The sequence below is a fragment of the Sciurus carolinensis genome, chromosome 14, assembly GCF_902686445.1.
Source record: "Sciurus carolinensis chromosome 14, mSciCar1.2, whole genome shotgun sequence".
Classification (NCBI taxonomy): Eukaryota; Metazoa; Chordata; class Mammalia; order Rodentia; family Sciuridae; genus Sciurus; species Sciurus carolinensis.
In genome coordinates this window covers 261398-287801 of record NC_062226.1, presented here as the reverse complement: position 1 = coordinate 287801, position 26404 = coordinate 261398, and the positions used below count along the sequence as shown (strand labels likewise).

Genomic DNA, 26404 nt, shown 5'->3' with positions numbered 1-26404 from the left:
TTCCTATAACAAATAACTAGAATTTTATCAACTTGTAATTAGAAAAGTTTCAGATGTTTCAGTCTGAATGGGTGGCCCCATTGCTTTTAGCTTTGGGTAGTGCATTGTGGGAGCATGTGGTGGAACAGAACCACTCACCTCATGGCAGGAAGTGAGACAGAGAATGAAGGACTGGTCCTCACTCCCCTTGAGGTTACACTTGCTGCAGTGACACTCCCAGTAGGTCCCACTTGTGAAGGACCCACCATCTCCTGGTAGCACCACTCTGGGTTCTAAGCCTTTAACCCATGGATCTTGGGCTATGTTCCAGATCCAAACTGCAGCAAGTCATGAGCTCTCATTTGGATCTTTGGGCTGTAGTACATTACTATGGTCTGTTCAAATCATCTCGGGTTTTGTCAGTGGAGTCCTTCAGCTGGATTCTGGGTCCTCAGTTGTGGCCCATCACTCTCTGAAGACCCTCTGACTGGCAGGGATGGCCTAGGTTCATCTTGTTTTCCTTCCCAGGTGGGAGAGGCTGCTTCCACAGGGAGCTGTGCGTCTTCCTGTTGGGACAAGGAAGCAGAGTCGCTCTTGGCCCTTCTGCCCAGCTTCATGGCTCCGTGCCTTCAGTGCTTCTTGTGTTGGACAACTCAGCCTGGTATTCACAAGGCTCTGGAGCATCTATTCCTCTCCTGTAGGTGTGAACTGACAAGGAATGTCACCGGTCACTCAGTATTGCTGTTCACATGCTAAACGCTTTTTAAAATTTCAACATATTATTTCACCATCTTTCAAAATGAAATGCCCAGCATGTTCATCAGTTCTTCTAGTCTGTCTTCCCAGTCTTTCCATTTAGCTTTGGTTAATTAGCACATTAATTTTGGGCCAAGCATATGAAATCGCCTCAGACTGTAGGTACAGTATGATCTGACATTTGGCTCACTGCTCTGCGTCCCTGGTGATTGGTACGCCCCCAGCCCCAGTTACCCTCTGTGTCGCCTCAGGGCTCACCTCATCTCCCCAGGCCAGACGGAGCTTCCCCAAGAGGAGTGTGCCCTGTTTGGGTCCCGTCTTGCTGCAGCCACCCGTGCACCCCTAGCATTACTAACGCAGGAGGCCAGCCTGCAGGGCAGCACCACAGTCTCCTGGCGAGGGTCATTGTTCCTGCCAGGTGTCTTGGATGGAGGGGTGTGGAAGCCCCTGTTGATATGGTGGGAACAGGTGCAGGCCTTTTGCAGCAGTGTCTGTAGGCCAGGAGTGGCCCGCTCAGCAGTGCTCCACCTTCAGACCTCGCGCCTTCTCTGTCCTGCGGTGTTGCCTCCTGTGGGCATTGTGGAGCCAGCATCCGAGTTGTCTCAGTTAGCCTTAAGATTTCACGTTTCCTGTTTTTACTAGTCTTGGTACTGCTGTGGTGGTGATCACAGGAGGCTCTGTTCTTTTCTTCTTGCTGAATAGTGAGCTCACCACAGACAGGGTGGATGTGCAGATTCCTGTTGGTTGGAGGTGCACACTGTGGCTGGAATCATGGCCAAGCTCTGCAGGCAGCTGTGACTGGCTTGGGTAGCTGAGAGTCTGCAGGACCTACACCTCACCCTCCATTCTTTGCTGTCAGACGTGGGCAACCCGTGCTCATCACAGTGTCGAATCACATTCAGCGTACCTCAGCCCTGGGTGGTGGGGGCCCAGCTTCCCAGCTCTTGGACACGCAAAATTTGACCTTAGGTGGACATCAGGTCTTTTGACAAAAGCAGATTGGCATTTTCTCAGCAGATTTTTCTGTTTTCTTTTCAACTGCAGAGTTGTATGATTAAAAATCTGTTTCAGAGGAAGATGGTGAAGAAGAGTGAAGCAGGACCATCTCTCCTCTGGACCATAGCTGCCTGGTACAATCTGTATACGCTAGGAGGTTGTGTATATGTTTGTTTGTTTTTTTTTTCCCCCTGATTTTGTTTTGTTTTTGTACTGGGGATTGAACCCAAGGGCACTCAACCACTGAGCCACATCCCCAGCCCTTTTTAAAATTTTTAATTTTGAAACAAGGCCTTGCTAAGTTGCTTAGGGCCTCAATAAGTTGCTGAGGCTGGCCTTGAACTTGGAATTCTCCTATCTCAGCCTCCCAAGTTGCTGGGATTATAGGTGTGCACCACCACACCTGGCTGCTTAAGCTGTTTTTTTAACTCAAGTCTGTGGTGGCCCTTCATGGCAGGAGTGTGGAGTGGAGCACCACCTGAAGTCAATGTTCTCTCACAGCACAGCCCTGGACCATGTGTTCCTGGAGCAGCTTACACTCAGCCTGTGGGAGCCAGAGTGGGCAAAAAGGATACTGTCCTCCAGAGAGCAGCTGCCTGTGTTCTGACGTAGGAGCAGACCAAGAGGCTGTGCCCACAAGTTCACACTTCCTTCCATCTTCACAAGCCTTCTCTCCCAAGTGACTGCCAGGGGACTTAAAGGACTGGTGCCCTTTTATTCTCCCCTGCCCCCCCTCATTTTTCTCTTTTTTGCCTTTTGGGACCTGAATATTAAAGACTAGAATATTGAAAAGAAACAGTATATGGGAAAATTGTAAAGACAGCATGTGCCCAGAGAAAGGTACTCACTCAGAAAAGAAGTGAGAAAACCTTAAGTTTAGAGATAGCCCACAACTATCAAAAAAACCAAAACAGTGAATAGCAGCAAGAAAGAACAGCAAACTTATAGAAAAGTAGAGAACCTGTCTTCCAGAGTTGCCACTAGTGTATTAGATATCTGTTTCCAGTGGAAACACAAGACATACAGAAAAACAGGGCATTGTGGGCCACTCAAAGAAAAACAACCACCACCTTAGGAACTGCTTCTGAGAAAACCTTGATGGCATGTCTTCCAGATAAAAGACTTGGAAGCAGCTCTCCTACACGTGCTTAAAGAACTGGAGGGAGACATGGAGAAAGTTAAAAAAAGGTGACATGTATAAATTCAGTGGAAATGTTAATAAGGAGAAAACCTCTAAAGAGGAACCAAATATTGATTCTGGTTCTGAAAAGTACAATAACTGAAATGAAAAATACTGTAGAAGGATTCAAGGGCAGATCTGAGCAGGCAGAGGAAAGAGCAAACTTGAAGATAAGACAGTGGAAATTATAAAGTCTATGGATCAGGAAGAAGAAAAGACTAAAGAAGCCTGAATAGAGCCTCAGGGTTGTGTGGGACCCATCAACTGGGCAGTGTGCACTTCGTGGGAGCTCCACAAGTCGAAGACATGGAAGGGAACCTTTGAAGAACTTCTGCAGCTGAAAGGTGTGAACGTAGGCATCCAAGGAGAACAGTGAGCCTCAGATAAGGTGAACACAACTCCCACACTGATACACGAAATCCAGTTTTTTGAAAGAAAGGGTCTTGAGAGCAGCAGGAGGATTGTCACTCCTCACACACAAAGTCCTTGGGGACGCCCACAGATTTCTCCTTAGAAACTTCAGAGGCCAGAGAGCATAGGCCAATGTATTCCAAGTGCTGAAAGGAAAGAAACAACCTAGAACTGTGAACCAAGAAACACCTCTATCCAGAAAAAGAGTGTCTTTCAAGAGACAGGAAAGATTAAGATAGGCCCAAATAAACCCAAGCTGAGGGAGTTTACCACAGTAGACTGCCCTGTAAGAAATACTTGGAGGAGTCCTGCAGGTTGCAATGAAAGGATGCTACACAGTGACTTAGTTGTATGGAGAACTAAAAATCTCAATAAAGGTAAACATATGAGCAATGGTAAAAACTGGTGTTATTGTAGCAATGGCTCATAATTCCATTTTGTGCTTTCTGTCAGACCTAAGAGATAAGTGCATCACAACAAAGCAGTTACCAGCCTTATTTTCACTTGTAACTCCCCATTTTTTCTATGTAGTTTAAGAGACTAATGTGTAAAAAAGAATTAATTAGTTTTTTGTTTTGGTATACACAGTGTATAAAGATGTAATTTTGTGACAACCACCAAAAGGGGCAGGTATAAGAGCCGTACAGAAGCAGAGTTTTCCTTATGTTATTGAAGTTAGGCTGGTATAAATTCAAGATAGAGTTAGAATTCTGGAATATCAAATGTAATCCCCACAGCAATGACAAAGAAAATAGATACATACAAAAGAAAATGGAGAATTTAAACATCTTAGTTGAAAAAAGTCAACGAAATATAAATGAAAACACTAAGTCCATCCTTAGCAGTAGTTAATTTAACTGTAAACTGATTAAACACTCTAATCAGTAGAATGCATAAAACTACATGATCCTATTATGTGTTCTGTTAAAAAAAGCACTTTAGATCCAAAGACACAAGTATACTGAAAGAGAAAGGATGGGGGAAAATAAATGTTCTATGCAAACAGGAACCACTAGACAGTAAGCATGGATATACTAATATCAGATGAAAGTGAATTTTAAATGAAAAGCTTTCAGGAAGCAAAGAAGGATGCCATATGTTAGTAGAGGCTTTAATATAGCAAAAGTATAATACTTACAGCCTGGTACCATGACTACACCTGTAATTCCAGTGAGTTGGGAGACCAAGGCAGGAGGATTTTAAGTTCTAGGCCAACCTGGGGTAACTTAGCAACATTTAAAAAAAAAAAACAAAAAAAAAAAAACCAGAAAAGAGTATAATAATTATGATAAACCTAATGATAAACTCAAAATGTACGAAGCAAAAATTAACAGAATTGGAGAGGAGAAATAGACCCTTGTATAGTGGTAGTTGTAAGGTTCAGTACTTACTCTCAATAATGGATAGGCCAGCCAGACAGAAGGTGACACCGTTGGTTTATTTTGTTTGTTATTTCCATATTCACAGAGTACTGGGGACTCAAACCCGGGCCTCCAGCATGAGAGGCAGGCATTCTACGAGATGGGCTATATGGCCTGCACTAGAAGGTGACACCATGAACTCAACAGGTCTGCAGACACACATGCAGCCCTCTGCCCATATCAATAGCATACACAGACCCCACTAGTGCATGTGAAATTCCTTCCAGGATGGACCATGCTTACTTAGGCCATAGATTAAGTCTTAGTAGATTTTAGAAGGTAGAGATTCAAAGCTTACTATTAACCTACTGTACTCAAAACAACGCAGTATTGGAATACAGACAAACGTGGACCAATGGAGTAGAATACAACTCAGAAATAAACCCATCACATAATTAATTTTTGGCAAGGTTGCCAACACCATTCTGTGGGGAAAGGACAGTTTCCCAAGGAACAGTCCTGAGAAAACTGGAAATCCACTGAAGCATGAAGCATGAAGGAAGGCCCTGCCTCCCCGACGTGCAAAGACCATCCCAGGACAGCAGGGCCCAAAGACGAGACCTGGAACTACAGTGAACTCTCAGAAGAAGACGAGGGACAGCTTCACAGCGTGGGATCTGGCAGTGACTTCTTGGATGAGACGCCAAGAGCACAGGCAGCTTAAGACCAGACAGGTTGCACTTTGTGAGAATTAAAAAAGTTTCACGTGTCAAAAGGCAATTGCCTATCATTGATTGGGTCCTTTTACTACTACTAACAGTAAAAGGCCATTCCACAGAATGGGTGGGATGATCTGTAACATCATGTCCAATAAGGACTACTCTCCAGATGATATAAAGAAGCCCTGCAACTCAACAGCGACAAAAGAGCAAACAACCTGACTTAAAAATGGGCACAGGGCTTGAGCAGACATCTCTTCAAGAAGATATGCAAACGGCCAATAGGCAGAAAGAGATGCTCAACGTGACTACTCATGAGGGAAATGAAAACCAAGACTACCAGGAGATGCCACCTCCACCCACCAGAATGGCTCCCGTCCAAGCAAGACACCAGAAGAGCGGGTGTTGGAGAGCGTGTGTGCTGTTGCTGGGAGCGAAAAGCCACACAGCCTCTGTGGAAAAACTAAATGTAGAATTACCACGTGATTCACAGTTTCACTCTGGGTGTACCCAAAGGAACTGAAGACAGCATTATCACAGGAACCAAAAGGTGGAAGCAGCCACAGCGCCCTTTGGTGGGTGAAGGGAGCAGCAGAGTGTGGCCCATCCACAGGGTGGAAGGCTGGTCAGCCTCACCAAGGAAGGGTGCTGTGCAGCGTGCTGCAGGGTGGATGAACTCAAGGCATCAGGCACCAGAGGACGAGTACCGTGTGACTCCACTCCCGTGGCGTCCCTTCCCTGGAGCAGCTGAAATCACAGAAAGTAGAATAGGGGGTGCTGGTGGCTGGGGAGGGGAAGGGGGATTAGCGTTGCATGGGGACACACTGAAAAGAGTGGATGGTGGTGAAGGCTGTGCAGAAGTGTGAGTGGGCTTACTGCCACCAGGTTGTGCACTCTAAGATAGTGAGGTGGTCAGTGTTGTGACACCCCAGAAGTGGGGGTCGGGGGAGAACTTATGCCAATCAGCTTGCCTTTCCACCCTAAGCAGATTTAGGAGTTATAGCTTGTCCAGCACTCCCACTGCACCATGTGGTCATTCACTTCCAGATACTCCCAGAAAGGACTGAGTGTGGGGTGGGGGACTCTCAGAGGCAGGTAGAGCCCAGAGGGGCCTGGACTCTTCATGGGACCCATTGGACAGGTAGGAAGTAGGAAAATGGCTCTGCTTGTCAGGGCATGGGCTGTGGGTTCTGCCCCCAGGAAGGAGGCCAGCCAGGCCCTTTTCCTGAGCCTCAAGGAGAAAATCACTTTCAGGCTGCAGAAACAGCTGTGGACATTCTGGGGAGCCTCTGCTCTGTGTGCTTGCTCCTGAAGCATGGTAGCTGTCCCCGAGCATCCCAGCCTCGTGGCGCAGCAGCTGGGTGACCTCCCCATCCCACCCACCTCACTGGTGTTTCCTTGCTAACCTATGTGTGGATGCACCTCCCAGAGCATCCTGAGAAGTGGTCGATTCCCTGAGCTCTTTCCCTGGGTTTTTGCCCTGATGCTCCTGGTGCTCTGATCCTGTCCAAGGAGGTCTAGACCTCAGATCTGAGCCCCTTCAGATCCTAAATGCCAGCTGTCCCAGGGCTTCTTTCTTGGCTCTGATCTTTCTGGATCCCAGTTGTCTGGCTGTGGGCCTGAACCCCCAAGCTAGACACTTTGAAGCCCCTGCTATACCAAGGTCACCCCCAGCTTGTGCTTCAGCTTCCTCTTTGTGAATGTTGGGGTGCTTAGCAGGTCCTCCATTTCCAGAGGTTCTTCACCGACATTCCTGTGCTACTCTGGAGCAGTGGGTTCTGTTTTTTACCAGCATGTGTTTTACCTGCCAGGTCAACGTTGTGAGAAAGGCTGTCAAATGTCCTCTTACGCTCCTTCTAGCAGACTCCCTGACATGATTCCCAGGCACCTTTTTCCTCATTCTGAAGTCGTCTTGGGCATCAGCAAGCTCTTCCCAGGGACAGGGGTTGGTGAACGCCGTGGACTTTGCAGTGGTCAGGCCTCCGTCCTGGTGTTTGTTGCTGTTGCACGACCACTGTCATGGACTCTGTGCAGAGAGGGCCTGACTGGAGCAGCGACAGCCTGGTCTGCTCACACTGGTCACTGGGCTCCTTCAGTCCACTGAGGAGGAACCCTATGGAGTGAGTAGATATAGTTGGCTCTTGGTATTCATGAGGGATCTGCTCCAGGAACGCTGCCTCCCTGCGGGGTGCGAGTCTGTCTTGCTCAAGGGCCTGGTGCAAGGTGGCACAGTTTTTGCATACGACCTCTGCACATCTCCATACCCTGTGCTTCATGTCTAGGTCACTTGTAGCACCTGACACAGCGAGGCATCGTCTGTATTTGTTGTGCTCTGTTGCTTAGTGAATCGTGACAAAGGTTTGTACAATTTTTACACAGACACATACACTCATTTCCCCACCCCCAGGTTGCTAGGGATGAAACCCAGGGCCTTGCGCATGCTCAGCAAGTGCTCTACCACTGAGCTACGTGACCAACCCTCTGACATTTTCAGTCTGTGCTAGTTTGGATTTGTGGTTGTGAAATCCATGGATATTGATGGTCGACTATATTTTTCGAAGGTGAGAGACTTAATGTTATCTGATTAAATCCAGGCTCCCACTGCCTCCAGAGCCCTTGTCTGGTTGATGATGGTAGTGAGCTGAGTGTCCTAGGGCAGCCGGGACACTGCCCTTGACAAGAGCTGGGCTGTGGACCTGCTAGCCAGTTCCAGCATGTGGACAGACAGAACTCTGCTTCTCATGAGCAGTTGTGCTCTCAGACAACACCCCTACCCAGGGACATGCTGGAGGATGCCCGCGATGGCCAGTTACTGCCTTCAGTCCCCATGGCCCTGTGGTGACTGGGCTGTGGAGCCCTCTTGTGGATGGTTCCACACAGCCTGCCCACTGTGGTGGTCCATGCTTGCACGTGTTCTTCCATCTTTCTCTTTCTGCATAATGGAACTAAACATTATGAATTTTTCCCCAGCCCTTAGTGATTTAGTCTGTTACAGCAACGTTTTCCAGACTTTTAAAAAAAACCTGGAATTTAAACACACACACACACACACACACAACACACACACTGCAGAACATCTCATATAAAACACTTTGACCTGGAACTGTGTTCAGAAGGGTGTCTGCACTTCCCAAACCCTCACTCCATTTCCTTGCTGTCACACCTTGCTTGAAACACTGCCCAGGCCTCAAAGTGTCTGTTCGTGGTGACAGTGCTTTAGGGCCCTTCTTTCCCTCTTGGTCCTGGGCTGTTGGGAGTGAGTCCCAGTGAGGTCCAGAGCTTTGGAGATGGTACCTGCTTCTCACTGTGGGCAAGGTCTTAGCATTCTAGGAAGACTGACTCTGCCTGGCCCAGTGATGGGTTGTGAGATTGGCGCTCTTCCTTCTCAGTCCTGTGCTCTCCTGCTGCACACACTATGCCTCGTAGGCATTTGTTGGAGGGATAAGACCCAGGGGCAGACCTGGGGGAATGTCTCAGGACTCTGCTTCTGCTGGCTTGTGGTTTCCTGCCTGCAAGGTGGGATAGCAGTGTCTGCTCAGGGTTTCATTCTGAAAGAAACCTGATCTGGGAAGTGCTTCACCTTTCTCTGCATTTGTAACAAGTAGGGACAAGTCACCCTGTATCAGCCCACGAGAAGTGTGTGCCTGGTGCCATGGGATTTGCTGATGACTGTGGTAATCAGATTTTATAAACCGCCTCCTACCTCTAAAAACATTTGAATGGTATTTCTTTTCCTTTTTTGTCCCCTTTTGACTTTTTTTTTTTTTTTAGCTTGCTTGCCTTTTGTTTTAGCAGCTGCAGTATCTCGGAAGAAAAAACGAAGAATGGGAACCTACAGCCTGGTTCCTAAGAAAAAGACCAAAGTGTTAAAGCAGAGAACGGTGATTGAGATGTTTAAGAGTCTAACTCATTCCACTGTGGGCTCCAAGGTAAGAGGGTGTGTGCTGTGTACCATAAGTGCTTGAATTTACATCTCTGTCCGGGGCCTCCTTGACCAAGGAGCATCCTGTGAGGTTGTCAGTAATTTGGAAGACCTTGTTCCCTAGCAACAGAGCTCTGAAGCTCCTCTGCTGTGGGGCACGGCCTCTGTGTCCAGGTGGGTTGTTAAAGACCCACTCCCTCCCTATCCTCACCCAGTCTCCCACCAGCCAGGCTCCAAATACTGGGTGCCACTTCTGCGTCCCTGGTCCAGTGGGTTCTTCATTTCCTGTCACCCGAGGTGCATACTGGGTGGCTGCCACTGCTGTGTCCATCCTGGCCCAGCAGATCCTCCATCTCCCATGACTACTGAGGCTTTTGTGGAAATTGGCAGGTCTGTCCTTGAGCACTGTACACCTGTGTGTTCCAGGGTGAAAAGGCCTTGGGCGACAGCACCCTTCATGTGAATGGGGAGAGCTTGGAGATGGACTCAGAAGAGGACGAGTCTGACGAGCTTGAGGATGACGAGGACCACGGAGCTGAGCAGGCTGCTGCGTTTCCCCCAGAGGATAGCAGGACTTCTAAAGAGAGCATGTCCGAGACTGACCGGGCCCCAAAGGTAGGACCATGCTCTCTTGGGTGGTGTTGCAGATGAAGGGAATCCTAGGGCTGGCCATAGGTTCCAGGAGTTGGCACTTGGGGTGCTCTGGGCCCTCATGAAATGTCCTGTATAGTTTTTATTTATAAAAATCTTTTTTTCCTATATACTTTTGGCTTTGAGTTTTACATTTTATTTCCTTGGAATTATGCATTTATTTTCATCTTAGGAGTGTTTTTCTTTCTGTACAGCATCATTGACATGAAGCCTCAGGAGCTCCTTCTTCAGCTCCAGTGCGGGGGTTTCTGCCACATCTTGTGTGGATGAGGAAAGGGTTAACTGCCAGAGAACAATATTGGCTATAAATAAATCAATTACCCATAAACTTATCTAATTAATAAACACACAAGAGCCAGTACTCTTTTTAAGCGAGAGGTGGCATGATGGGTCGGGCCATATCAGATCTGGCCTCTTAACAACATGGAGTAGCCCACCACTCCTTTATTTATAGTCCCACAGGTAAAGGGACCTGGACCAGGAGGGGCTTCTTCTGTGATGAAAAGATTGAAGTGGTTAGGGCCATTTTCTCAGGGAAATTATCATAGAACCAGATAGGGAACCACTCCCACAGTGGCACATACTACCCGGCAATCTGGGACAGACCTCCATGTCTGCCAGTTCCAAGAAGTCAGACCTCTGTGTCCTGTGCTCAACTTTGTATGATTCTGCTAGGCAAGGATGACTTCCCACACTCCAGGTCGGCAGCAATAAGAATATTAATAATCCAACTGGAAGCTAGGTGTCGGTGGTACATGCCTGTAATCCCAGCACCTCAGGAGGCTGAAGCAGGAGAATCATAAGTTCTAGGCCAGCCCCTGCAACTTGGCAAGATCCTGTCTCAAAATGAAAAGTAAAGACTGGAGATGTAGCTCAGTGGTAGAGCACCCCTGGGTTCAGTCCCTAGTGCCGGGGTCGGGGGTGGTTAGGGTAGAAAAAGAATATTAGTAAATCTGAAGCATTAACCAGTGACTTCCTGTGTGCCCTCAATGTCTGCTTGTGATCATTTTTGGGAGTTGGGTGAACAAGGTCTTGCTAAGTCACTGAGACTGACCCTGAACTTGTGATGCTCCTGCTGCAGTCTCCCAAGTTGCTGGAAGTACGTATGTGTGCCACTGTGCTCAGCTTCGGCTTGTGATTGATACCTCTTCGTGGCTGATCTCATTCCATCCTGTACACTCTCTGTGGTGGGGCTGTCATGCTTGTGCAAGTTGAAGCCTCTGTCCTCCTTGCAGGGTGTGTGTCCAGGGATCCCTGAATGCATGGTTCTGCTCCTCAAGGGTGCAAGGCACACTTTCTCTGTAGACCGCTTATTCTAAGTCCTTTAAGGTTGAGCACTGGTAAGCCTTGTCTCAGCCACATTGCTCCCCCTGGCAGGCGCGGCACCACTGACTAGTGCTCTTGGGGTTGGTCTGTAGGTACTCCAGGGAGCGGTGTGGGAATGTTCCAGGGAACCATCTGGGAATGGTTCTGGGAACTGTCTGCAGGTGCTCCTGGGAACCGTCTGGGGGTGCTGCTGATGCTGGCCTGACAAGTTCTTAGAGAGAGAATTTGTGAGCAAGCTTTGAGGTTTAAGCATAAATTTGTGTTCTTTCATTTCTGAGAGGGATAAGTTAGAAGTGACAGGCTCACTCAGAGCAGCGTTGGGAGGCTGAGAATCAGATTGCATAAACATTTGTGGTTTTTTGTTTGAGTACGTCAGGCTTCTTTGCAGATCCTTCAGCGCTCTTCATTTAAGATGAAGCCTTGGTCTAGTGAATATTCTAGGACCAGCATTTAGGCACAGCACTTGCAGGTGGTACTATTCAGTGACTTATTTAAGAGGTATCATGTTGCTTAGCTTTGTGCTCCATCAGTACCTCCTTTAGTATGCACCAGGCACTTTCATCTGTCAGAATTTGGGACATGTCTTTTCTTTTCCTATTTCTTTGTTTATTTATTTAGGTTCTAGGAATTGAACCCAGGGGTGCCTAACCACTGAGCCACATCCACAGCGGGGTGGCGGGGGTGGGGGGCGTTTTTTATTAGACAGGGTCTCCCTGAGTTCCTTAGGGCCTCGATCAGTTTCTGAGGCTGGCTTTGAACTTGTGGTCCTCCTGCCTCAGCTGCCCAGGCCTCTGGAATTACAGTCATGTGCCACTACACTGGTGTCTTTTCTTATTTTTACTTCAATTTTAAACTCATTTTTATGAATTATTATTACGATGATTTTTTTTTTATAGTTTTTAGGGCAAATTTAAAATGTTGCTTCCATCTCTCAGTTATTCAAAAGTAAATTTGGTGGAAAATGTTAATATTAGAGATGTAAAGGGATTTTAAAAATTATTTATTTTAAAATACTTGTTAGTGTTTTTTTGTTTGTTTGTTTTATGTACTATAGAGAAGTATAAGGAAGGAAAATGTAGTATCATAACCCCATTGTGCAGTAACCCCGGTGTGCTCTGTGACCCTTACCCTGGCCACACTTGCTCCCCTCCGCAAAGGGGCCTTTCCCAGCACTGCTTGTTGCAGGAGTGAGGATGGACCCACTTTGGTGGGGACCCCCATTTCCCACAGAGAATCCTTTTCACTCCTGCCTCATGCTCCATGCTGTGGATTTGACTGTCTTTCCCACACACCCGCTTCTGGTATCAGGGATTGAACCCAGCCTTCCATATGAATTTGATCATTTTTCTGTGTTTTAGACAACACTTTGGTTGAATGTACTTGTGGGCAGTGTGTACTTCTAGCTGCAGTGACCTGAGAGGCATTTCTCTTTTTCCCCAGCAAATCTGTGCCTTTGGAATTCCAATGTTATACTGTTAAGGTTGTGAGTGAGCAGCTTCTCACACATTCGGTAGCTGTTGGCTTGTTGTTCTAGAAACCACCTGCCGGTGTGCTTTGCCCACTTTTCTGCTGGGGTGTGCCTCTCTCAGAGTTGCAGTCCTGGGAGCCTGAGTAAGTGTGGAGTGGTCTGTTGCCCCGGTGTCCTCAGGTGCTTGTCTTCAGCTCTGTCAGGTATTGGAACTCACAGGCAGTAACCTGTTTCTTTAGGACTTCCAGGTTCTGTGTTCTAACTGTGATAAACTGATCTTTTTCACTGCTGGTTTTTAAAAATTGTTACAAGCTATCTTCTAATACTTCTTTGATTTCATTCATTCTATACAAATATTGGATTCATACAGAATTTATTTTGTGATAAAATGTGGGGTAGATATACTCAGTGCAGGTGAATTTTATGGTCTATAAATTATATCTTAATAGAGCTTTTAGAATAAAATGTGAGGTAAGGGCCCTAGGGCTTCCCTCAGAATAGCTGGGCCAGAGTTTTCACTCCCATTTATTGCTTGACATTTCCTTTCCCTGCTGATTTAAAATGCCAGCTGAATCCTATACCAGATGGCATGTGAGTGAGTATTTCTGGATTCCATCTTTGGTTGAGGTATTTGTCTTTTAGAGAGAATCTAGATACTGAGTAACCCTGAGTAACTTAGGTATTGATAGAAAATTAAAAATTAAATAACTTTCAAGCTAACAGAAGAACCAAGAAACAAAAACTTGAACCAAGAAGAAAATATGGTCATTGGAAAACAAAACAGGATGGCAGGAGTAAATCTCCATAGACATAAGCAGTAGAGGTTTTATTGCGTAGACCCTTCCAGAGGACAAAGGCAGAATGCTACCTTTGCACAGGACCCTAAGTACAGGTGTGCTGAATGAAACCTGAGTCAGATGTAGCTGTGTGCTGAGAGAGTAATGACCATGGAAGGTGAGGCCTCTACCAGGGATGTCTGTCAGGCCGAGGCAGGGAGATGGCTTCAGCCTGGGCAACATGGTGAGGCCTCAGGATGAATGATAGCTGACAGGTACATAGCATTTTATCAAGTTCAGCTTTCTGCTCTTTGAATTGGGAGATGACTGTGCACCTGCACTTAGGACAGCTGTACAGCTCTGTCATTACTCTGTCATCACATACCTGTGCGACCTTACCTGGATCAAAACCTTGACTCTTACCATCACTTCCACAGTCTCCCTGACCCTCCAGAAGAGATCCCTCGCCTGTGTGCTACCACCGTAGGATTCGTTTGGTTTTGTTCTTTATAAATAAAATTGTACAGTATGCGTGCTTACACTTTTTTAATATGACTTATTTTATTCAACATTATTGTGTTTGGGGTTTTTATGTTGTTTTGTTACTTTTTGTCATCATACAATAGTGTTCTTCCAGTTGGACTGTGGGGTCTCTGAAGGCCCTGTAAGGAGGTCTACAGGATCAAAACTGTTACCTCAAAAATACTGAGATGTCTGTTTCTCCATCTCCTTCAGGGGAGTGGGCATGTTGCTGTCTTTGCTTGGGCAGCTAATTACCTGTGTCCTTGTGGTTTGAACATTCTCAGCCTAAATTTCCACTGCAGTGAAAGTCAGTGAAGGTCAGCCTAAATTTCCACTGCAGTGAAGGTCAGTAGATGTAACCCATGTTAACAAAAGCTCTCAACGGTTCTCGGTCATTTTTTCAGAGTATGGGGTCCCAAGACCGTACTTTTGGGTTGTTTCCAGGGAGGGCTGTTCCATATGGCAGTGCCAGCAGCATCCCTGTGCATGGTTGACCCATGGTGTACATGGGAGTGGAGTCTGTGTCTCGCTACGCCTGTGGACCCTGCCGTGCAGGTTTCCCTGTAGGGTGGCTGCACCAGTTATCAATGCTGCCAGTCGTCTGTGAGCGATAAGCATGAAGCGCTAATGCAGTATAGTTTTAATTTCACTTTCCTGACTTCCAAGAAGATTGAATACTTTTCTGTCTGTTTACTTGCTCTTTGGATGCCTTCCCTTTTGAAATGACTATTCAAGTCTCAGCCATTTGTCCACTGGGTTTTTTTGTCCTTTTAAAAAGTCATTTTGTAGGAGTTCTTTGGCCTAGCAGTGAGACCTTGTATGTATAGTCAGTACCATGTCTCCTTCCACTGTGACTTGCCTTTTCCCTGAAAAGTTGGTGACCTTGTCTCTCCCCGCTTGGATTGAAAGCTAATCACAAGGACTGTGACAAGTTAGGTGCAGCCACCATTCTGGGTGCTGGTTGGGGAGAGCTGGACCTTTGCCTCTTAGACTGAAACCATAACGGGGCCAGGTGACCAGAGTTGTGTCCCCCTGGGTTGAGGGCTGGCAGGTGCTAGCTGACGGCTGAGTAAGGGCTAATCCTGACCAATAAATTATAATATAATTCCTAATTAAGAAAAGCTGACCAAACACGTCAAAAGGTTATATTTAGTGGTGAAAAGTCAGAGCACTTCTTTTGTCAGTTGTAAAATGAGGGTGGGATAGCTGCTTTCATCTCTTCACATGGGCACAGCAGCACCAGCTGCTTTGACTAATGCTGTAGGGAAGAGCCAGGAAAAACTCTCAGTATTTAAAGGACAAAGGGAGAAGAGTTTCTGGGAATGTGATCATCTGTCTGGAAATCCAGGAAGAGCAGCTGAGAACTCACCATAGCTGCTGAGCTGAACTTCATGTGAGCAGGATATAAACTTGCCATTTCCTTGAGAGAATGTAACGCCAGCATCGTCAACAAAATCGGCAAATACTTAGAGACATTTTTTAACTTTTCTAAGTAAAACAGCACACATGTCCAGATAGTAGTGTGCAGTGACCAGCACTTGTCTGGTCTCACCTGTATGTGCTTGGGTTACTCGAGGCAGATATGTCAGTGTGGATCTTTAAAGACCAGACCTAGGGAGGGCAAACCACAATATCAACACCTGAACTATGAGTTGTGATACCTCTCTTTCCTTCTCCCTCTCTCTCTCTCTGCTTTCTGGTGCTATGTCCCCAGCTGCTTTCCTCTGACTCACACTTTTGCCATGATGTTCTGCCTCATGTCAGGCCCCAAGGAATGCAGTCAGTCATCTGTAGACTGAGACCTCTGAAACTGAGCCCTCAAATAAATTTTCGTCCTCTAATTGTTCTGGTTGGGTCTTTTCATCACAACAGCAAAAAAAACTGAGTAAAACAGAAATTGGTACTGAGAAGGTGGGTTGTTACTGTGACTAACCTGGTTCTGTGATTTAGAAGCTTTTTGGACTGTTTGGAATTTGTGAGAGGAATTTTGAGAGGTTTAGAGATGCAAGATGGAAAAATCTTGGAATGAAAAATATTGATAACATATTTCATGAAAAGTAACTTCTACAATAAGAAAAGCAGGTCCAAGTCTGAAAGTGGACTAAGGATGGGGCATGTGAGATACAGTAGAAGACAGAAAAGCACTAAGAAGTGATGGAAAAGACTCAGGCCCTTTGTGGGTGGGGAAGTGAGATCTAAGCAACAGTGAGATTCTGTTGAAAGATCGGTGGCTCCCCTGTGGGCGTTGTTGGTGGAGGTCATGGTGGGAGAGGTGACCCAGAGGTTCCACACCTCTCCTGTCCTCCTGTTTGACCTAGAAGACATTGGCTTGTCTATCTGGAACACAGGTTTAGTGTGGAATCACCCAGGTGCTTGCTGATTTATAGGGTGGGGTGCAGTGAACTCATCAGGCTACAGAGCATGCAGGAGGTCACAGCCTCCTGGGAAGTGGGTGGGCAAGAGCTGGATGGATGCCCACATGTTTTAGTGCCTTTTGCAACAGACGTACTAATGTGTAGCCAGTATAGATAGCAGAGATGAGCTCAGCAGGAAAACAGGTATCTCTGTTATGATGTGAGGCTGCAGGCTGCGTGTGGCAGCACATTTGCTGGAAGGAGCAGGGTAGTGTGGTAGTGGAGGCTCCTGGGTTGGACTGGGGTTGTCAGCATAGGTCTGGTTGTGTATTGACCTGTAACCTCTGAGAATGCTTTCACGGTGTGTCTTGTCCCTTTTTATGGACACCTGCCATGCTTCGAGTATCCAGTGCACTTGTCCTTGTTCCTTAGCACAGAAACCTCCAGGACCCAGGGGGTGAGTTTGAGTGCACACAGAGTGGTCACCTTACCATCGTGATGTGGAGACTCTGCCAAGGAGCAGGCTGGAAACTCAGGCTGTGTCTTGTTCACTGCCTGGATCCACTCCTGACCCAACATCAGACAAGCAGTCCACCTGGACAGTGGACAGACGACAGGGTCTTCTCCGTGCACCTCCAGTGTGCACTGCCGATATATTTTTTAAAGTCTGCTTCCAATCCATTTGTCTGCCATTAAAGGAACTAATCGGTTTTCGTTTTTTTCCCTCGGCACTATGGCTGCTCAGATGGATGGCGAGTCAGAGGAGGAGCAGGAGTCGGCTGATACTGGGGAGGACGAGGACGGCGGAGACGAGTCTGACCTGGTAATCCAGCATGTGGCCTGGCCTCTGTGCAGTGGAGGAGGTGCAGGAGACATCATAGTTGCCCTGTTGTTTGCTGAGTCAGCCTGTTCTGGTGCTAGGACCTGGCACAGGCAGGCAGGGGTCCTGCTCTTGGGAGAGTCATGATGTGATGCCAGGCAGAGCCCAAGGGACTGTGTAGCCACTTGTGGTATGGCAGTAGGCCAGGCCTGGTACAGGCTGTCCTGCCAGTGCAGTGCCAGTGCTGACCCAGACTGAGGGCAAGGGTGTGGTCCCATGTGCTGATTGTCCCGTGCAAGTGGTGTGGCAGATGGAGTGGGGTCCTGCTGCAGTGGCTGCTGTGAGAGTGAAGGAAGTACTGTGTTTGGGCATTTTGATGGAGAACGGACAGGACTCTGGTGGGTCGGTTGGCACACAGTGAGGTACAGGAGAGAACAGGGCTCTGTTCTGCCCACACTGAGGTCTATTGTGCCCAGCGGGTAGCAAGGGTCGGAGGCAGGGCCTGAGGGTCCAAGGACTGGAGGAGCTTAGAAATGGGGAAGTGTGCTGAGGCCCTAGGATGGAGCCTCAGGACACCCTGTGTGTGAGCACTGTGCACAGGAGGCCAGCGGCCCATGAGCTCAAGAGGGGCTCCGCTGTGCGAGAAAGCCTGGGACTTTGGGGCACATGACTGTGAACAGCTCCAAAGAGGGAGGAAGTGGTCCATGCAGCAGCCTGCCACCCAGTGAAGGAGACAGAGCACACGTAGACCCTCGGGCATGGCATGGAAGCATGTCTCTGGGTGGTAGGTGGAAGGAGCAGGATCAGGGTAGTGGCAGGCTTTGAGTGTGGTGCTTATAGTTCTTCTGGAAGCTTTGCTATGCAGGATTGCAGAGTAGAGCAAGGGCTGTCAGAAGGGAGGGGCACTGGACAGCACAATCCCCAGGCATCTGGCCCCAGGGCTCCTGTGCACGGCCATGGCAGCACATGTGTCAGTCCGTCTGAACAGTTGGCGTGCTATGCGGTGTGTACCTTCCCACGTGTTGGGCACAGGGTCCTCAAGTGTCTGCCTGCATCCATGGAAGGAGGGCAGTGAGACCCCATACTATCATTGTGACCTGTGCCACTCCGGGTTAGGAGTGTGCGCTGTCTGCCGGTTGTAATTCCAGGAGGTCAGATGCCCTTCCTTCATCCAGATATTAAGAGCAGATGCTCAGGCATCTCATTGTGTCATTAATTGGTTTGTGACTTGGAGTTCAGGCATGCTGAGCATTGTTTGTTCCTTTTCTCATGAGCAGGACAAATGGACACATGGTGGAAAGTGGACTCTTCCTTCTGAGCTTATTTACTTAGTTCCTGGGTAGGATTTTCCAATCTATTCCTTTCCTTTGTGTGAAACTCAATAAGAATTATAAGTTCCATTTTAGTTTTCTTGGCTCTTTTGCCTCTAAAAGGACTGAGCTTGGAGAGATGTTTAGGGAACAGCGTGGGTATCTTTAGAATGTGACCCAGAAGAATGTCTAGAAATGAAGTGAATCTGCTAAAAGAAGAATCAAGACATAGCAAGTATTTTGTTTTGCAGGCAGACAACTCCTAGTCCCTTTTGCTCTTGAGAGCTCCCCCTGCTTTGCTTCTGACGTTCCTGCCCTTTGGTCCTCCAGAGTTCTGAATCCAGCATCAAGAAGAAATTTCTCAAGAGGAGAGGAAAGACTGAGAGCCCCTGGATCAAGCCGGCTCGGAAAAGAAGGAGGAGAAGTAGAAAGAAGCCATGTGGTGCGCTCGGTAAGCGCAGTGGCCCTGTGGCCCCTGCACTAGCATGGGTACCTCCGGGCCAAGTGGCAGGCCTGGGGCCAGGGCTCTGCATAGGATTTCATTTGAAAGGAGGGTCCACTGTTGACAAGCGTTTGAAATGACCTCATAAGAGAAACTCAGTGTCCCTCACTTGGTCTTCTCTGGGCAAACCTAGTTGATCCTGGCTTCGTTGCTGAGCACTGAGCTGAGGCAGATTATTTGGCACCTACACAGGGTGCCCGGGAACCTGTGGTCTGTAGATGTTTCCCACGTGGCTTGACGGAGAGGAGTCTATGATCACGTAGTGGCCCTTGAGGCCTCGTCTGTGTGGCAGAGTCAGGCCTTGTGGTAGCACCCCTGTTCTGGCAGTGATTGCAGAGTGAATGCTTGGATGGGGCCATGGGGTCCTTGCCAAGGTCAGTATTCTTAAAGCGGTTTCATTTATGTGGAATGGCATACCACAGAACACGCATAGCTCAACCACAGTTTGATGAGTTCATGTGCCTACAACCATGGAGCCCTCACCACACCAAATCACCCAAGTTCTCACCACCCCGGGTCTCCTGTGTGCCCTGCTGCCCTCAAGATCCTTCCCTTTCCCCAGCCCCTTCCCTGTTCTTAGGCACCCTGATCTGCCCTGTTCCTGCCGATGCGTCAGCGCTCGGTAGAATTCTGAGTGCAGTTGCTCTGTGTGGGCTTTTTTCTTATGGCTTCTTTGAGCACAGTTGTTTCAGAGCGCTACTGCTGCACTTGTCAGCGGTCCATTCCTGTCATTGCAGAGAAGTGCCCGTGGCTCGGACCACTGTTACTGGGTGCACTCAGCTTTTCCTGTTTGGGCTCTCAGGGAAGCTGTTGTGGATGGTGACTCGGGTGGGTCTCTAGCAGTGGCATGACTGGGCCATGCTGTTTGCTCAGCTGTTTTTTCAAAGCACAGGTCTTGCTTCATGTCCCCACAAAAGCACTGGGGGTTTTTCTCCTCTCTGTGCTTGCCAGTACTTGTTAGGGTTGGTCTGTTTAATTTCAGTGGTTCAAGGCATACTCATGGTGTCTCTTGACAGTAGTTGGCTTTTACTGATGAATAATGAGGTTGCATCTCTTAACCTTTGTGTATTTCCTTTTGTGAAGTGTGTTTGCATCTTTTGTTCCCTTTCAAAACCAGGGTGTTTGTCTTACTGAGTTGTAAGAGGTCTTCAAGTATTCTAGATGAAGCCAGATCAGGTGGATGTTTTGTGTACATTTGTACCCAGTCTGTTGCTTGCTTTGTCATTTTCCTAATGGTATGTTTAGGGTCAGAGCAACAGTTAAAAATTTTTGTTGAAGTCTAATTTATGAATTCTTTTCTTATTCATGCTTTTTGTGCTTTGAGAAATCGTTGACCTAGTAAAGGGTTGGGGATGTGACTCAATGGTAAAGAACCCCTGGGTTCAATCCCCAGTACCAAGGAAAGAAAAAAAGAAGAGGACAAAGAGATCTTTGACTAACTCAGTTCACCAGGGTCTTGTCCTGTCTTGTCTCATGAAGTTGTGCAGTTTAAATGCTCACAGATAGTTCTGCATTTCGAGGCAGTGTTTGAACATGGTGACAGGAAGGGCCCAGCTCCCGGTCCAGGTGACTTTTCTTTTTGTTGAGCGCAAGCTCTGCCATTAACACAGACCAGACATCTGTGTCTTTCCACTGAGGCAGAACTTACCGAGTAACAGTGAATTCACAAGCTACCCCACTTCACCAGTGGTAGGTCCACTGAGTGGGCAGTGGTGGGTTCTTTTATTCTAATCTTCATCGCAATGTTGGTGACACTTAAGCCACATGTTGCACTTACATGTGGCGTTTCTAGGTTGCAGAAAGGCTGAGAGAGGTTAAGGGGGCCACAGGGTTTCTGGAGGTGGCACTGGGCGAAAGCAGAAGGCAGATGGTCTGAGGAGGAGCAGGCTGGAGAACATGTTCAGGGCGCAGAGCTGTCAGAGCACAGAACTGACCCCAGGCCAGGGTCCTGAAGGCAGCTGTGTTCGCAGCAGGGAGACGGAGCTGAGCTGGAGCCCAGGGACAGGGAGCTGGAGGTTTTCCACCTGTTGGTCTCATGGCACATTCGCTGGTGGCCGATGGCGGGTGGGTGCGTGCCCCCGGGCCCTTGTCTTGGGGCCCGCCTTCTTTCGTGGGTCTTGGGCAAGGGGTTGCTTTGTTCGGTCTGGGGTGTTTGACAGCTCACAGGCCTGGTTTCTCTTCATGGTGGTACTGGGCAGATGGTGGCTGTTGAATTGAACTAACAAGGTGGAGTCGTTCCACCTCCACACTTACACTCGAAATGGAGCAGCTCTTGGCGAACTAGTGCTGCGTGAGATGGAGTCGTGAGAGGCCAGGCCCAGCGGTTCCGTAGAGCGCGAGCCCCTTGGAGCAGGGCACAGCCTGCCCTGTTGAGTTACCTGGGAATTTGGTGGGCATTTAATGAGTGGGGCTGCTGGGGGCCTTCTGGTTGGTCCCGCTTACGTGTTTCTCTTTGCCCCACCCCTCAGAGCTGCAGCACTTCGCTCTTTTCCCTCATTCAGCTACACTTCTAGCCTCCCAGACATGCAGGAAGCTGGCTGCCCAGGTGTCTGGGAGGCAGCCCAAGGTGGAGAGGGCTGTGGAGTTGTGGGGTTTTATGATTCTGTACATGAATGCTTCCCTCTGAGCTCATCTGCTTCTTCATTTGTGTTTCCTTCTCTTTTCACTTGGGATCACCAGAACACTGATGTGGTTTTTACTCTTGGCTGACCTAACATTTGTAGATCCAAGGCAAAAGGTTGTTCTTGTGGGTAGAGGTTTCGTTTTTGTCATCTTGGCTGTGACAGGTACATTGCGTACCTGAAGTATACTCACACTGGAGTTTGGTTTTTGTATCTTTATGTGAAGTGTTTATAATTATACAAAGACTATTCATGTTTCTTCAAATTGGTGATTTCTCAAAGTAGTTTACTTTTGTATCTAAGGTTTAGGTGCAGAATACAGTGTGAATGACAAGACTCTATTATTAGTCGTTCATTTATTTCACTTGTTGATGAGGAGGTTAGAAGCTTGGGTGAAGTATACTGGTGTTAGAGATCCATTGTAAGCACACTCTTTCTTAGGCTTCCCACTGAAATGTCTGTACAGTGCCAAGTGTAAGCTTGAGGCCGGGGGCTGGTGACCAAACAAAAGCGGACTGAAACGGCAGAAGCAAGCTTTATTGGAATTTGGCTCTTGGACGAAATTTCCAGCCCCCTGGGGCGCAGGTTAGGGTGGAGAGCTGGAGAAAATCGCATATGGCCCCGGCTGCCCAGGGTCTTTATAGGCCAGAATAGGAAGGGGGTCCTGCTGAGCGATAGGCGGATGTAAGGGTCAGTGGGGTTTATCTGTCTGTGTTTGATTGGTCACTCTTTGGCGCGCTGCCTGCTTCCTCAGTCATTTTGTTCCCTCCCACATAGCCACTCAAGTCCTGACCTAACACCAAGTGTTCAGCTTTGCATGTCCTTCCTGGGAAGCCGAGACAGGCTGACATACTGCTGCCGCCATCCTGTGTCCGTCCTCAAGGACGAGGGACCACAGAGGCCTTTGTACCTTCCTGCACATGCTGCGAAATGAGTGGTGCCAGCCCATCTCCACAGTGGTCTTCCTTGGCATGCCTGGATTTTCTTGCTTCTAGTGAGGGCTGCACTTTACAGAACCTGTAAAGTGAGGCTGTCACTGACCTTTCCCTGGAAACCTCTGTGTATGTCAACTAGGGCAGCCAGCAAGCAGAGCCTCCAGCTGGTGCGGACCCCTGTCATTCTGCACATGGGGCTGTGGCTTCAGGTAGTTTCATCAGCTGGTCTTACACCCAGGCAAGTTAGATTTTTCTGTCTTATTTTAAAGTGATTTGCAGAACGTATACCACACTTGTACTCATTTTCCTGATTATTTAACAGTTCTAGTCTGCCTGGTGAGGTCACAGAGGAAGATGTGTTAGCATGTGAGTGCCCTTGTTTTCTCCATACAGTCCCCTCCCACCATTCAGGTAGAGCTGGGGATCAGAAAAATGGTGTGCAAAGAAGAGAACAGTAGTGCAATTGGAGTGGCCCAGGTGATTGGCTTTGTGGTTAGGGTTGGATGGGCCCTTGAGGGTCAGTCCTGTCCTGGGGACTGGCCTCTTGCCCAGGTGCTCTCAGCGGGTGGCTGTTGCACATTCTCATGGTGTGTGCCTTCTGTGTGTAGGTTCCGAGGCGTGTAAGCCATCTCCAGGAAGCTCCGAGCAGACGGCTCCGGGAGACAGCTCTGGGTATATGGAAGTTTCTCTGGACTCACTGGATCTCCGTGTCAAAGGGATTCTGTCCTCCCAAGCGGAAGGTGAATGTTGGTGGTGTAGCAGTGACCGCACCATCTTGTTCTTTGTTAGTTGGTCTCAACCTCTGGATTAGCCTGATGCCCCTTGCTGGATATTAGTAGAAAATGTGATTAAACACATCACTTAATGGTGACTGGCAGATATTCAGAATTTGTTTGCCAGGTCACTCACAGCACACAAATGAAGAGGCAGAGAGCATAGGAGCCCCCTTAGAGGAAAGTAGCCGCCACCTCGTGCAAGGTCAGGTTGCAGGGAGTCCAGCAGTGTTCTCTACCCTGGGCCACACACATTTCTGTGCAGAATCCCTAAAGAAAAGATACCCTTCCACCCTGGCCGTGTCTCAGGACACGTGGGTGACATGACTTTGAATAATGTGCTGTGACGATCTTTGACGCTAATGGCTTAAGCCTGCCTTCTGGCTGTCACTAAGCTAATGTCCACGGGGGGGGGTGGGGGGGGGAGGCGCTCTGCAACAGAGTAAAATGTCTGTTCAGGGTTCTTCCTGTGCCCTTGGTCCCAGGCACACCACCAGCTTCTGTCGGGAGTCTCTGTGCCAGCAGCCCCTCTCTGTTGCTCCCTCTTTGCAATCCATTAGAAACCTGTTGATGAAAAGCAGTTGTCTAATTGTTTTGGAGAACCTCACTGCGGGAGGAGCATGTAAATCCCATTTTTTTACACTCCGTGCAGAGTTTGCATTGTAGTGTTAGCTTAGAGGGACTTAATGAGCCATTTGTTAAACAACAGGTAACTAGTTGTTTGGGATTTTGAGCAGTTAGGCAGGCATGAGTTAAGAGACCATATCTTTAGCTTAACATAATTCTTAGGTTTTTCTGTCAGAGAAACTTTCTGATTTTTCTCTTCTTGCACCAAGAGGAGCAGAAATCCCTCTTGAATTTCACAAAGCTCTCGCCAAGGGAAACCCTGTGCCTCCGTTTCAGATAAAGAATGACTGTGTGTTTAAATTTTCTGGGCTTGGGTTTGGTGGCTCAGGAGGTTAGGGCTTTGGCTTAAGCAGGAGATAGTGCTCTATCACACCAGCTCCTGTGCCGTGCAGGAAACCCCGCCTCCTGCTTGTGAGAGCAGGCACGGTGGCACCGAGGGGCCCTCCACCTGAAAATGCATCTGTCTGTCTCTGATAAAGTGAGGGCTGACCGTGGGAAGCATGGCTGGAAAAGAACCAAGAGTGGTAGACACAGGACCTAGTGCTGAGAGTCAGTCAGTGGGAGGAAGAGGCTGATTGTCGAGGCTCTTCAGATTCCATGGCGTTTCTCAAGCTGGCCTCCCACATTCGCGTCCCTGAGATTGCTGGGTCTGTAGCTGACCTGTTGAGTCACACTTTTGGTCCAGAGAGCAGCACCTTGCAGTGCTGCTCATGGTTCTCCATGCTCTAGTGTGGAGTCAGGACAATTGAGCAAGTGGAGTCAAAGCCAGGGCTCAGGCAGGTCTGGAGGCCACAGGAGCTGGCCAGTGGGAGCAGGTGGTCATTTGGGAGACTCAGGCTTGAGCCTGGGCCAGGGAGAGTCTTTGTATTGAGGTTGGAAATCTCCCCAGTCATTGGCTTCCTTTCTCACTGTCTTTGCTTGCAGGTGTGCTGAGGTGAGTTGGGTGGCTTGTGACCACGTAACCAGAGCAGAGGTCAGTGGGAGGGCCAAGAGCCACATTTGCTTTCTCTTGAAGGCCCTGCACTCCTTATTGCTGGGGACTGGAATGCATCCCAAGCCCAAGAACACATCAGGCATGACCTGGGCTCCTGGGTGATCTCACCTCACCCTCCTGAGCCGCATGGTCATAGTGTGGCCAGAGGACAGTGATCCAGACAGTTTTTTGTGCTTCTTTGTTTCCTCATTTTTAAAACGATGTTGATGGTCAGGATCATCTCAAAGGCCCTTACGGTTTTAAACTTACAGTGAGTTCAACTTGAGTCTCATCTCACTTTTCCTGATCTTTTGGGCTGTGGGTGATCCAGAGACTGAGCTGTGATTCAGGCAGCAGGAGGTGGTGTGTAATGAGCTCCTTTCTTCTCAGAGACCTGTGGTTTAAGTTGTTTCTCATTTATGGACCCTGTGCAGGGGCCCAGACTCCCTCCTGGCTGGGACCAAACCAGATTACTAGCAAGGACCAGAGGTGGACAGTGAGCAGCTTCGTGAGGGACGGTGCATCCTCCACTCAGCATGGTACTGCTGGAGGGAAACTGAAGCAAGAGTACACTTTTAAAGAGCTCATTTGAACAGTTGGATCGGGCAGCTCTGAGCCGGGAGGGATTCAGGGCCGCAGAGGGAGTGCCGGGTTGAGTTATTGGCTCTGTCCTGCTGGCAAGCCCCTGTTGCACCACATGGTTGGCTTCTTCTGACCAGTGAAGCTGGAGCTTCACTTTTCTGTGATACAGAGGTTCAGAAGATGCAGCCCAGTTTCCTTACATCTGTACACTGTCAAGGCCCAGGTGACTGTCCACCAGGGATTCCTTGAGTCAGGTGTTCATTTTAATTTACTTTAACAGTTATTTTTAGATATGAGTACAAGAGCTAATTATTTTTAATAGAGGGAATAGTGCTTGAAACATTGATCTGCCTTCTAATTTCTGCTTTAACTGTCTCACAAGATAGGACAGGCAGGGTGGCTGTCTCCTTTGGAAGCAGTGGGCCCTGCAGCTGCTAGTCAGACTTGGGGGTCTTCCTGGCAGCTGCCACCCTCTTACAGGAGCCAGGTTCTGCTTTCTAGGCTTCCCTGCCCCTGGCAGGGGGAGATAGGGCCAACTCCACATCATCCTCTTTGCTGTCAGTGATAAGCGCTGTTGCCATCAGCAACTTTCTCTGCCCTGATTGTCATTTAGTTTACTTCCTTGTTTTCTGCAATTATTTCCTTCTTCAGACTAATAATGGGCTCTTTTGGACTGTGGTGGTAGGCGAATCATATTCTTAGATGATAAATAAATCATTATTGAAGCCTTCCAATTTAATTTTTTTGTGGTGGAATTTTTAAAACCAAGTGAGGAACACAAGGTCTCAACATGTAGTGGATGTTTCTTTGTGTGAAAACCAAAGGTTTGGGAGTAGCTGA

At 48.2% G+C, this 26404-nt stretch overlaps 1 protein-coding gene across 1 annotated transcript in view; it reads left to right on the top strand.

The window, feature by feature from the left end:
• Ehmt1 (euchromatic histone lysine methyltransferase 1) overlaps positions 1 to 26404 on the top strand; it is a 149375-nt gene that overhangs the window by 75345 nt on the left and 47626 nt on the right. The window contains 5 exon segments of the mRNA XM_047523824.1: positions 9174 to 9331; positions 9751 to 9939; positions 17167 to 17244; positions 18882 to 19002; positions 23218 to 23349. Coding sequence (XP_047379780.1) covers positions 9174 to 9331; positions 9751 to 9939; positions 17167 to 17244; positions 18882 to 19002; positions 23218 to 23349 — 678 coding nt within the window.